General features: G+C 48.3%; 1 protein-coding gene across 1 annotated transcript in view; it reads left to right on the top strand.

Moving 5' to 3' along the window:
• The window catches only part of PTH1R (parathyroid hormone 1 receptor), a 119467-nt gene that overhangs the window by 49113 nt on the left and 56849 nt on the right, over nt 1-13505 (top strand). The window contains exon 2 of the mRNA XM_040590262.1: nt 12284-12389. Within this exon, the coding sequence (XP_040446196.1) occupies nt 12284-12389 (106 nt within the window). The remainder of the gene's footprint in view (nt 1-12283; nt 12390-13505) is intronic.

The following is a 13505-nucleotide window of genomic DNA, read 5'->3' on the forward strand; positions in this document are numbered from 1 at the left end:
CTGTGAGCTGTCTGAGCCACCGAGGTTCCTCTGCTTTCCGCTGTGGCTACTGGCACACGCAGTGCTGAGGGGGGGATTGCATCCAGCCCGTACCTGCCTGGCCCACAGGCTTGGCACAGCGTGCACAGGGCCGAAATTCCTCATCTCCCTGCGGTCTGTATGAGGTAGCATCCCACCAGCAGATGTGACCTGGCATGAGTAAAGCCCAAACCCTAATACTGGAGCGGCAGGCTGAGGGACTGACCATTTGCAGTAGAAGCATCTCAGGAGCATCCACCAAGCCCCTTTATGGACATCAGCGATGGGAAGAATGAGTCGAGCTTCCAGCTGACTGCTTCCCCAGACAGGAGGGAAGAACAGAGGGCTGCACCAAGCCAGCCCAGTGTTGTGTCTCTTAAACCTGTGTGTGTCTCTGGCTGGGGAATTGCTGGGGCTGGAGGCTGGATACCTCTGGATGTCTGGCACCAAGACAGCAAAATGCACACAGGGCTCTGGAAAGGAGCGGGTTAGCCTGACCTGAAGGCTTTGTGGAGTCCCAGGTCTCCAAGCCGCAGTAGGGAAAGCGTGCCAAGACTTGGCCTCCCTCAGAAAATTCATGGGCTGCATGGGGCCACGATGTGGTCTTGTGCTTGATCCCTGATCAGGGCTCAGCAGCCTGTTGTAAGATGAAGAATTGATGTTTTGGAAGGAGAGGGGGAAAAAAAATGTGAAAAGAGGAAAAAGGCAAAAAAGAAATCAATCACAGCATGGCCTGGAGCAGTTGTATTGGATATTCAGTCAAGCAAAAAGGCTGATGATTTGCCAACATGAAGGCTGTGGAGCAGCAGTTCCAGCTGCAGGAGCTGTTTTCTCATTCCCGTTGCAAGCAGGGCTCCCCCTGATACCAACAGAAAAGAGCTTAATGCTTCTGCAGCTTGTTACTGCTCGTTGTACTGTCTGCTCTGAAATCTGTCTTTTCCTCTCCTTCGTCACTCCCTCTCCTGGCGAGCCATACGTGCACAAAAAAGTTAAGAGGTAGTCCAACCTGATAAGTCAAGGAAATCTGAGGTTTGCTGTGCCGGGGGGAAACTGAGGCAGAGAGGCTGTCACCTGCATTCACTTTTCAAACTCACTTCTTCCCAGCAATAGCAGGCGCAGTTATCTAGCAAGCTTAGATTTGCAAAGGGAGGGAGGTAGCCAAAGTTCAGCGCCACATTAGTGAGAGGAGATCACTGACCTCCCAGCTGAGGCTGGTTTGCCTCTGGGCAGCAGCTCTGCCCTGCGAGTGCCTGAACCAGGGAGCTGAAGCTGCTGTTGCAGGATCGCATGTGCCAGTCGGTGTCCGGAGCTGCCTGAGCCTGCCCGTGCTCGAGTCCAGGCCCTACCTCTGTAAGTGCCCTTATGGGCTGCCTGGACATGGAGTCACTGCCACATCTTGTCTCGCTTTGGGCTGGCAATATCGGGCCCTTCTAGGCTGGAGAACCATGAGGAACATGCCATGACTGCAAGGGCAGGTGGGATACAAGGGGATTCAGATGATGAAGTGGGGATGTCCTGAGTGTAGTACCTTTAGATGGAGATCTAGTCCATTAAGTCAGTGGACTCTAGAAGAGCATGATACGCTTCATTTTACAGCCTGGCATCACTCTCTCCATCACTCTGCCTTTTTTGTCCAGACCAACCTCCCTCCTTTCTAGATGCTTCTCAGCTCTGACTTGAGTTTTTCAGTGGTCCAAGGGTGATGCCCCAGTTGAGGCATTCCAAGCATGATGCTACACAAAAGCATCTCCAGCTGGGCCTTTCCCTTTAGTTGAGCATCAGCCTTCACAAAATTGCCTCTTGAGAAGTCCTCAGAGGTCTCTGGAACAACCAATTCAGTCTCACCAATGAATTGAAATCTCAGGGGGTAAAAAACAATGGCAAATCCAAAGCTGGGGAGTTGGGATCCTGTACAGTGGAGCTGGAAAAGTCTTTTCCAGCTGGGACTGACTGACAGCCTCAGGGCTAGTAAACCCGTAACACTTAGAGGGCTGCTCACCCTACGCCCAGAGCTTCAGGTCCCTTGCTGCATTTTAGATGCTTTGTTAGGTGAGATGTCACCAGCCCTTATCACTCCATGCCTCAGTTCCCAGCAGCTGGTGGTAGTAAGGACACTGCTCTACCATAAACAAATGCAGAGCAGCTCAGAGATGTTCTTATCAAGACCTTTCCATCAGTCACTGGATCCAATACCTTTATCCTGAAATAGGAATCCTAGCACACTCTTGGCAAAGGAGAGTGGCCGCGCCTTTTGGCTGGAGAGCCAGAGCAGCCTGACACCGGGACTGTCCACACATCTTTCTGGGGAAACAAAGTGTGGTTTGCTTGGGTTATCTGATTTTCTTACCTCTGCACTGCTCAGAAAAATTGGGAATCTTGTCACTTTTGTGGCAAATAACAGGAAGAATAAGATTTTTCCCTCTGCAGCTGCACCCAGGGGGAATTTAAAGATGTTATAGTCAACATTTTAATGACTATTTCACAGGCAGTATGGGAAAAGCTTGTTTTGGCTTAATTCAAAGGAAAAACAAAGACATTTGTATGTGTGGGGTTGGACAGGTATATACATTTCTTATTCCTATATATGAATATTTTTGAGTCTATATTTGAATAGATTAGTCTAATTTTGAGCATCTAAACACGGCTGAGCTGTGATAGTGGCACACCAATTATTAGTACTCATGGACCAGAGTCACCAAGAATGTGTTTAGTTAGTATTACTACTTAATAATAGGTAATTAATTCTTACTACTTAATAGCAGGTGTTTACTCATAGACATTTCTTTCAATTGTTGTGCTAAATGGCTTTCAATTAGACACTCTGCTGGGAGTCTTTCATTCTTCAGCATCAATGGCATTGACCTGATTTCAGACAAGCCACAGTAGTTGTGAAATGGAAAGAATCCTGTTTCTGGGAAGTTCCGAGAGCTGAGTAAAAGCTGTTGGCATCCTCCTCCCAAGCACACTCCCACAGGGTGTGTTGTGCTTTATAAACCCCAGCACTTTTGCTACTGGTATGAGAAATGAAAGTAAAAAGTACTCTTCCCCTACACCAAGTCTCATGATTTGGTGTAGATCTTTCTCCTGCACTTGTTGGTGCTTTCCACCGTGGGAGGATGAGGACAGCTCTGTTTGCATCTTTGGCCCGGCTGACTGCAGCCATCTGTCTTGCTTGAGGACAATTCTGAGTACTAGATTGAAAGACTGAACTCCAGCTTCCTCGTCCAGGGAAGGTATTCCTAGAAAGGCTTAAAAAAATAATAAACCAGCGCCTGAAGCTTTGAGAAACAAGTGAGAAAACAAAAAGAGGGAGTTGGTTTTGAGAGGTGCAAGAGAATTGGGGAGACAAAAGGGAAGGAGTTAGACTTTCCCACAAATAATCCAGAAAAATACATCCCTTCTGTTGCTCTGTCCAAGTAACATCATCACATAACTGGAAAAGACTTTCCTTAAACAATTTCAGGATCACAGGGTCTATACTCGGATGACCCTCCTTGCATCTGTGGTAGGAGCATGGGAAGGAGGAAAGAGCTCCTGGAAAACGCACCATAAATGTCAGTTCTCCTCAATAAACGGTCTGTGCTGACTGTAAAATCATGAGATGGCTTAGTAAGAGACGTCAGCATGCCAGGATGGCTAAGGAAGCAGAACCATACAAGTCATACAAGACTTTGGAAGTGACAAGGGTAGTAAAGGTCCTTGTCTGTTGCTGTCATGGTATCACTCCATCCCAAAGAAATTGTTTGCCATGTGGTCACAAACTCAGTGGACATCCATGTTCAAATCAGTTAATTTCCTTCCGCATGAGTTACCATGAGTCTGCAAGGTGTGTTTTGACCAGGCGGATTTTCTTGCCACTCTTCTTGTGCTGCTTGAAGGATGAGGCTTCCCCAAGGCAAAGTCTGAGCAAATGGACTTAGAAGGGCGTCGAGGAGACCAGCTCAGCCTGTACTGTTCCCCAAGCAGCAGTGACAGGAGGTGACATTCCCAATCCTGCCCAGTATTTTGCCATGCTGATGCTTCCTCTTCCCATTCATTTGATTGTCCCATCCTGGTGTTTACAAGCTCAGTTTTAAAAGGAGGAAGACTTCTCGTGAGGTTGATTCCCATCCTCTGCAGCGGGATGGGGTGAGGGACATACGTGCATTGCTTCACATGGCAGGACAGCAATGCGGAGAAGCTCAGCACCCATGCCTGAGCTCTCGAATCTGAATTCCTGCTGTCATTGCAACATCACCACGGGTAACATATGGCGGGGCGAGAGAGAGATGGGTGCTTGTCCATCACAGGGCACAGCAGAGCTCGGTGATAAGAACAGGAGCTCTTGCCAGGCTCATGTCTGGTCCCACGACAGGTGGGTAAATCTGATGCTTAGTTGCCGCCCCCCCCCCCCTCCCCGAGATATACATATGCACACGCACACCCCCCAGCTGCGTGAACCGAGCGAAGCATCTGCAGCCGGCAGAGGGGAAGAGCATCAGTCCTGCTGCAGCAGCCTGTGCGAGCTGTAGCCCCAGCAGCAGAGGGCGCTTAAAATCTGCTTTCTTGTGCCTGGACCTGGCCTGTCCCTGAGTCCAGGGTCTCCTGCCATTAAATGACCTTCCTCCCCCCATCCTCTTTGCCACCCCAGTGTCCTGAGCAAACCACAGCTCCATAGCTTTTGCGATCAGCTGCTGGTCGTGGATCATGCCTCTGCTGCTTTCACTACTGTATCTCTGGCTGGGCCAACTGGCACTTTGGCTTTATTTATTTTTTAATCTTTCCAGCATTAACCTGAAAGGAAATAGGTTTCAAACCACATTTTTTCCCTCCTAGTGTTGGAAATAATGTCTATTCAGTTAAATTAAATCCCTCAGGGCAGAAGAAGCACCAGTCCCTGCTCTGCCCCCCAGTTAGCCCCTCTTTGCAACAAACTGACCCCAATGGATTTTGTTGTTGTTGCTGTTGCTGGGTTTGTATGGGTTTGTGCCCAGGCACTGACAACATGCAGGCAGGCAGAGGGTAAGAAGCATGGAGGCAGCAGGAAATTAAGAAAGGGAATTAGATTATTTGGACAGTGGACAAATCTAGCATCGCCCAAATTAGAAGAGAATACACACTGTTTATCTGTATTTACTCTGCTCTCTCCCCACGAGGGAGATGCTGTAAGCTGTCACTGAAATATGGAGTGCCAGACCCTCACAGTCCAAGCACAAGTCCAGAGCAGCTTTAGGGTGTAAGGGATAACTTTGCCTGCAGTGCCAGCATCCAGAGTCAAGTGGTGGGGTCACAATCTCCTTCCTAACTCAAGAAGCAGTTTTGCTCACCGGGGAGCATGTGCCCTGAGTAACTGCAAACACCTGCATCCAAACCCAGCAAATTGGAAGCACACCTGTATTTCTTCTGTGAAATACAGGCAGACACAGGGCATGGTGAATCACCAGTAGAGCTGCATCCTGGCAGCTCCTGCTGGGCTGTAGGGCTGGCAGCAGAGATTGTGCAGGGTACATTTTGTCCAGGAGAGCACGTACAAATCCCTGGTCCTTCCATAGCTGCCAGGGTTCATTTGGACCTGAGTAAAGCAGCACAGCCCAGTGGCCAGGAGATGCAGGGCTTATACAAACACTCACTTGCAGAAGCGTAGGAAAACAGAGAAGACAAACTAGGTATCTAAACCCCGTCACAAAATAATTGAGAGAATCCATACTTTCTCATCCTAAGGGAAGCAATTACACTTATAAAAAAACACCGCTCAGGATCTCAGTTCTACACCATCCCATGCTGCCAGCCCAGTACAGACCAACCTCATGCAATGCCTCATGTTCCCAATCACCCCTCCACCCCCCGTCACCTTTTCCTGCTTCTGAGCAATCCCCCATTGCCACAATCTCCGGAGCGATCCAGTTTTGGCAAAAACTACATCAGCTGCTGCCAAAGGCAGCTGAATCCCTACTCTGTGACATTATTTAACTGTGCCACCCTTGCCCACATGCCTGGCATCAGTACTGCGTTGTCTTCAGCCCAGTCTGATACTCTGATGTCAGCAGAGGTGCGTTCACCTGCGGCAGCTGCCGGTCTGATGTCAGATGAGACTTGGTTAGATTTATGTCCTAATTCTAACAGCTCTCTTGACCCTTACAGAGTTTAGCAGAAGGGTTGCTCCATCAGCAAGGCTGGAATGAAGCTCCAATTTCCTTCCTGCTCATGCTGTCAGCTCAAGTGCAATCTCTATTGCAGAAAAATAGACTTGGCATATGACTTTATATCACTTGCCTTGGTGTTTCAGACTCTTCCCCCAGCTCACCTAAGGCACCGCGAAAGGAAAACCTTAGAAAAGTTTTGTCACACTCCCCAAAGCTGACTGTTGGTCTCTGTGTCCCCAGTCCATCAGGTTCACTCCTCCCCAAAAGACAGCACTATGGTCACCCTTCTAGAGACGATGACCAAAATCAGCAGGGCTGCTTTGGAGTGGGACCTGACAGCCACCTCCACCTATGTCCCATCCTGTTCCCACGCCCTTGGGACCCACCTCCCTCTTCCCTCTGTATCACCAGCACTGATGTTTTCAGTTTCATGTTTCCCTTCTTTCCCTGTGCCCCGCTCCTGCCTGCACCCCCTTTCTGCTTCACACCTGCAGTCACCTGGTCTACTGCCATCCAAGACGGTGATCACCAGCAGCCCCTTGCCTTGGGCCTGTCGCACGGCTGTGATGCTCTCAACCCCGACCAAGGAATCTGTTTGCCTTTAGCTATTTTTTGAGCTGCTGCCAGGGAAGTTTCACAAAAAGGATAGTGTTATTTCTGAAAATGAGTCCCATAAACAAGGATGAATATGACCTCCCCGTTGAGATTTGGGGTTTACTTTAGTGGCTGGGAGATCAGCCAGTGAAATGGAAATACCAGAAAACATTATCATAATTACCCCATGGCCTTCTCTGGGGGCAAGGGAAAGGGGGAAAAAAAAAAAGCTGAACCAAAACTGATTTAACAGCCGCTGGATAGCATTGTCATTTCACCCTTCCCTGCTTGCCCTGCAGTTCTGCTTTCTCTGAACAAGGAAGGGAGAGGGAAGGAAAAAAAAAAAAGTTCCTAGATCTTTTCCCCACAAGGAACTGGCAATAAACAGTGCTGGGAAGCAGGGAGGTGATAAACATTGAGAAAGAGGAGCAGATGGGTTTTGATTGCAAAACTGGGGAGGTCCAGGAGGAGCCCCCATCACTTCCAGCTGCACCCAGTCTGTAACAGCAGGAGCGAAGGGCAAAGCTGTCCTGCACCTACCTGTGCAGTGCCTAGCCTGCCTGCATCCCTGGAGCTCCTGAAAATGTGATGCCAAGTACGTTCAGTGCAAGAATTTATGCTGAAGCAAGTTAGGGAGGGCTTGTGAAAAGGGATTTGCTGTCAGCTCTTTTAGAGTGATTAACTTCTGCAGGGGCACCATGACCTCATACTTTAGAATAGTTGGCGGTGGGAAATGTACCTGTTAGCGACGCTATTTTTGGTTTCCCTTAGACGGTTCTTTTGCCCCCAGAGCTCATGCCAGCAAAAACTCTTCTAAGATCTTCTCAGTGCTGCTAACATGACCAATTACTGCAGTCACCATCTGCCCAAAGGTGGGGGGGACCCCACAGCTGATCTGATTTATTTTAAGTGGTGGTTTGAGTGTGGAATGAATTTCAGCTGACCTGTGTATCTGAATGCTCAGTGAGTATAAGGGGAGCTCTGGGTGAATACCTCAGAGATTTGGTAAATCTCAACCTGGATGCCCCTGGTTGGTTAGCAAGGCAGGTATGGTGTTGGTAAGTATTTAGGATGTTTATTCCTCTCTCTTGGCTAATGAGCATCTGTAGAATGTGAGGCGTTGGGCTGCAGGTGGGTGGGCTCATAGCAGAGGTTTTTGGTAAAAAGTGAGCAAAATGTTGAGTGTGTAAACTTTAGTGAGCTGTGGGTGTGGTGCTCGCCTGGATGATGTGCTTCTAGCACCTCTTATCTACTATTTTTCATGGTCCTAGCAGCAAGTGCAGAGAGCATACAGAGTCGGTTGTGCTGAGCATGCTGAACTGAACCATACCCTGAATGTACCTGTATGTCCCTGGGTGCTCAGCACGGTGCAAGGTTTCTGTGGGTCTGTATATGTATATGAAAATAGCCTTATTGAGTCAATCTTCTATCCCAACAGAGCATCCCCAGGAGCTGCCAGTTAAGGATGTTTAGAGAAAGATACAGCTTTTATGGTTGTCACCTTCTAGCTTTTGTTCATCAGCAGTGTAAAACCTTCCTGCATCAGGAATTTGTATCCAGGCTACAGTGTTTAACAGCTACCGATGGATGTGTCCTTCATTAATTTGTTCGATTCTATTTTGAATCCACCAGCATGATTTGCTTACATATATTGCCCTGTTTCTTTTAGACCTTCATCTTGTTCATCCCAGGTCTCAAACTCTACAAAATTGTGCCGAACTAGCCCCCTTTCTCTGTGCCACCTGGTATCTTACAGACTCCTCTCACACCGGCATCTCCAGCCACATTTTCCCCTAACCCAAGGGGTCCAAACCCACCCCAAAGCAGTGGCTGCTTCACTAGCAGGAGTTCCCACCTGCTATAAAACTCTACAGCCTGTACCTCAGCACTTTGGAAAATGAAGCCGCTTATTTCACTGCTTAGGGATATTCAGATTCAAAAAAGTTGGCATATGCAACTGCTAATGATTTTAGCAAGGCTGTCCCACAGTATTTTCGGATCAGGTGTTGAGATTGTTTGTCAAAGAGAAAGTTTTGCCAAGCCAGATCCAAATATGTCTAATATCATAAGTGCATCTGTGTTGCAAAGAAAGTGTTCCTGTGGATTTCTTTTAACCTTTGACAGCCAGGATTGGAAGATGAGTAGGGCAACCTTGTCTTAAGAGCAGAAGATCCAGAGCAAGAAAGTCAGGTACACAGGAAAAAAAGTGGTATTGAAAGGACAAGTCTAAAGCTGCTCTACATTTTCCAGCTGTGGGTGTCTGTCCTGTCCTACCTACTGTCCCTTGAACCTGAGGCTGAGCCATGTCAGTGTCTGATCCTCTGTTCCTGAAGGGTTCTCAGCCTGGCTGACATCAGAATGTCCCAGCAATGGGGGTTTGGCAAGGGATGGAAAGTGAGGTTGGGACAGGAGGGGAAGATGAGTTCAGGAGCACCGTCTATCAGCCCAGTTTTACTCAGGTGTTCAATGTGAGTTATTCAGCAAAGAAGCAGAGTAGCCGGGCTGTGTAGTTTTTCAGTGAGCCTCTTGAAAATAAGTATCTCCCGCAGGTCACAGGATTTAATGGGGGGGGGGGGGGGGGGGGGGGAAATCTTATTCATGCCTGTGTTTACATACATGTTTCAGGCTCCTTGACCAAAGAGAAACACAGAAAGATATGTCCTAAATGTTATCTCTTGGTGTTTAAACCAGTTTTGAGGGAGGGGAGGGAATGGGGTGTTGTTTGGGTGGGATTTTTTGCAAGGGTCTGGCAGGTTTTGGATATTTAAGACTGGCAAGCAGGGCTCAGGGAAGCTGAAAACCTGGGCTGAGTTCAGGGCTCTGCCCCAGCATTTTTGCCTGGCTCTGGGCACAGCGCTCAGTGACTTATCCCCCTTTCTGGGAAGTAAAATTTATTTTCTGTGCCTGGCCTGGGGACCGTACATCCCTCTGGCTGGGGGCTGCCCTGCTCTCAGAGCACGGCCAAAGCAGCCTCAGGATGAAGTGTGCAAGGGATGAATCATGTGAAATGCCTGAGGTCAGCATCTACTCTGGACGCTATAAATCCAGACTAACTCCTCCAGCTTTGGTGGAATCACTCAGGGTTTGTGCAGATAGAAATGACAGCAGGGCTTGACCCAGAGGTTTTATGTTTCCAATTGAAGAGTTGAAATGTGGGATGTTGCCTTAAATGTGGACAGGCCAAACATCTGGAAAGGGATAGCTTTGTTTTGTATTAATGTTAACGTGGTTTTGAAGCCAGCTCCCACTTCTGAAGGATTTTTAGCATGGATTTTTTCCAAGGACATGAAAAACTAACTTCTGTTTTACTCAGAATCCTCTTATCAGATCTAGCTGTCCATCTGTGTGTCCACTACTGCACCAGCTGCTCAAACATCCACCGTTCTTCTCCATAGGAGCACACTGGGAAATTGAATTTGAATTCACTTCTAAGCTGGATTTCATTAACCCTCATTATGTCCTTCGTAGGAAGTCCTGCTCAAGAACTGATTGGTTTTCAGCTGGTTTAACTTACGTGCTTTCCAAAATGACTTAACATAAAATGAGCGAAGGAACCTTAATTCTGAATAGCAGTTTTGGGGAGGGCAATGAAATGTCATAACCCCCTTTCAGTCTGTGCTTCAGGGGGCTCGAAATGAGCAGCTGCTTCCATGGGCACGTTCTACAACCTGTTGACAGGTCTCCTTGTCTGCAGACCACGACTGGCTGCACAGGGTTTTGCATTCTTTCCTTTGCCTCCCTGTACAATGCACTGAGGCTTAGGTCTGCTCCATCCATCGGGATGTGGAATGCTGCCTTAGGTTTTGCATTACAGATTTACAGTAGCCAGTCACACCAGCACAGTCAATGTAAGTTCTTTTAAAAAAAAAAATAATTTCCTTGTATAAAATGGCACTGCAGCCCTTTCTTGCTTACGTTACACTTTTACGAGCGAGTGCTAAGTTCTGTACAAATCCAGAGAGGCAATATCTGCTCTCGTTGCATTTGTAGTCTGATTAATTAAGACAGAAAAATGTTAGGAAAACAAGAGCAGTGATTTATCCCAACTTACTACATCACTTAATTTTCTCAGGCTACTGCCTTAACAACACCCTTGACCCAGGAGCCCTGTAAGGTGTTACATGTGGGGTGTTTGTGCTTTGAACCAGTTTTGGGGTGATCTTGTGGATAAGGATCCCCCTCAGTCTTGATCGCCTAGAGATTCTTCTGCCCTGACTGGCACCATAGAAAGAATGGGCCCAGACCTCAAAGGTTTCACAGGAGTCGTCAGACTCTGCAGGTCAGGTCCTGCAATGGAGGTTTGCCAGTAGATGGACATAGTGCACCAGCTTTCCTCACCTCCTTCGATGCTGTAAATCACAAGCACCTGCAGGGTACGGTCTGCATCACCCACTCGAACCCAAGGCAGAATATGAATGTAGAAGAAGGTTAAGTATACTCTTCTTCTAGGGGAAAAACCAGGAAAGAACAAAGGCGATATCATTTCAGTGTAGCTGGGATGGGTATGGTGAAATTTCCATCCATTCCTCCCAAACTGACCTGGGAGAAGGTTCTTCTTACTCTCAGACTTTATCCAGACATGGGGACTGGTGCTGGGTGTCTGGGCAGGATGCACAAGCTAGGTACCCAAGAAGCAGAGCAAAAAATTGAAGCATCCATGTTGCATTAGATCAAAGCCCTGTATGCTATAGCAACAAAAGCATTTGTAGAGGTCTTTACCACAGTTGTACTCCCGGTTTCCCGAGACCAGCCATGCCTGGTGGGAATAGACCAGCTTCATGAAGCAAGGGTTTGCTTTTTTGCTTTTTTTTTTTTTTTTTTTTTTTTTTTTATGACCAGCAAGTGCCTTTGAGGGCTGAGCATCACCACACAGCAGCAAACAGAGGAGGGTAAAACAGGCCCTGGGTAAAGCACCCTCCCTGTCCCCCTTCTTGTCCCATGACTTCTAGACATCTTACAGGAAAGGAAATCTAATCTTTGCAGCATGATGATGTCCACAGGCTCTTCTCCCTGAGCTTTCACTCTTTGGGGAGCAGATGCTGTCAGCTCCCAACCCTGCCCAAGGCAGCCCCCTCCGCACAAGTTCTGGTGTTTAGGTAGGATGTTTGTAGAGCCTGGCGCTGTGTGGCTGAAGGCCTCCATGCAGAGATGGAAATAGCGCTGCACTGATGGCAGGTTGCAATTCTTAAAAGGAGTCCTTGGTACAATATTGTTTACTAGTATTTTTTTCCTCTTGGATGGTAGCCTGCAAGCTGGGGCACACCACCCCAGAACTGCCACCTGCCTGTACGTGCACATGTATGATGTAAGCAATTGCAGTGTGCGCTTCCTTTGCTGTGCGTGCAGGTGATTCCATGTGGCACCTTGTGAGAGGTGTTGCCTGGGTTGCTAATTGCTGAGCAGACTGAGATACCCAGAGCAAGGCTGGTGGAGGAAACTACTGATGCAAAGGAGGTTTTGCATTCGGATCACCTGCATGATCTAGGAAGTTTGTGTCCTGCTGCTCTTTGTGTGCTGAGGTTTAACCTCATTTCTCCCCATCACTGCAGGTGGATGCTGATGATGTCATCACCAAAGAGGAGCAGATCTTCCTACTGCTAAAAGCCAAGGCAAAGTGCGAACGACACCTGAAAGCCAAGGTGCCCAAGGTGCATGGTGAGTGTTCCCACAGCAACCCAGACTGCGTGGCTGGGGCTGGGCCCCTCTCTGCTCAGCCCCAGATCTTCCCCTCAGCCCCATACGCAGAGTTCAGAGCACGTGAGGCAGGCAGCTGAAGAAGGTCCAACATCAGTTTTCCAGGTTAGACTATGGGGAAAATTGTTCTGTACAAGGTGTTGGAAAGCAAACTTGTCACAGCTTCCTTCTCCTGCTCCAGAACTCCAGGTGCCATGGGGTCAGGAGGATGCAAGAGTCATGGTCATAGGCTTACAGCCCTTAGCACTACTCCCAAAGCCCAGGCAATGCATGGGAGGTAGCATCAGCAGGCAGTGCATGGGAGGTAGCATCGATCATCAGTTTTCACAAGATCCTTTGCAGCAAGACACCAGTGGTGTGGGAAACAAAGCATCCTTCCAACAGCCCTTCTTTATTTCCTCCAACATCCCAACATACTCCCTATATTCTCCTCAAATGGGTCCGAGCTCAGCTAAGCCTCTTTCTTCCACTTCCTTTCTATTTTGGGCTGCAAAACCACTTCCAGATGTAAGGCTGGGAGGGATAAGGATGGAGAAAGCTCTCTCTCATGTGGGTAGCAAAGCAATAATCTCCCATTGGTTTCTTTCATCAATTTCACATATGTTAATTATTGGTACTGGGGCTGTGTGCTAAGGCACCCTGCACCCACCCAACTCCTTCTGGGTGGGCATCCTGTCCCATCTGCCTCTACTGCCTGAGAGAAGGGGACAAGCCAGAATGCTTCCCACCTTCACCATCGCATCCTGGAGATCTCTCTTCCCACAGCCAGCACTGTGAGAATATCTGGAGACATCACCAGCAGAGGCAAAAGTCCCCAAAGCCAGCCATGATTGTGCAGCAGAGGTGCCTGCCCACCTGGTGTCCCTCTCCTGTTGGAAATGACAGCAAGGGGTCACAGAAGCCCAACCTTTATTTTATTCCAGGCCTCCTGCTTTGCATCAGCCAAAACCTCAAGCCACATCCTCTGCTGCTTCTTTGTCCTGTTCACCCAATGCCCAATTAACACCTCATTAAAAAACATATGTGCAAAGGCATTTCCTTCTGTTGTACTACGGACCACCTGCCTACCTTGGGATC

The sequence above is a fragment of the Falco naumanni genome, chromosome 4 (genome assembly GCF_017639655.2).
Source record: "Falco naumanni isolate bFalNau1 chromosome 4, bFalNau1.pat, whole genome shotgun sequence".
Taxonomy (NCBI): domain Eukaryota; kingdom Metazoa; phylum Chordata; class Aves; order Falconiformes; family Falconidae; genus Falco; species Falco naumanni.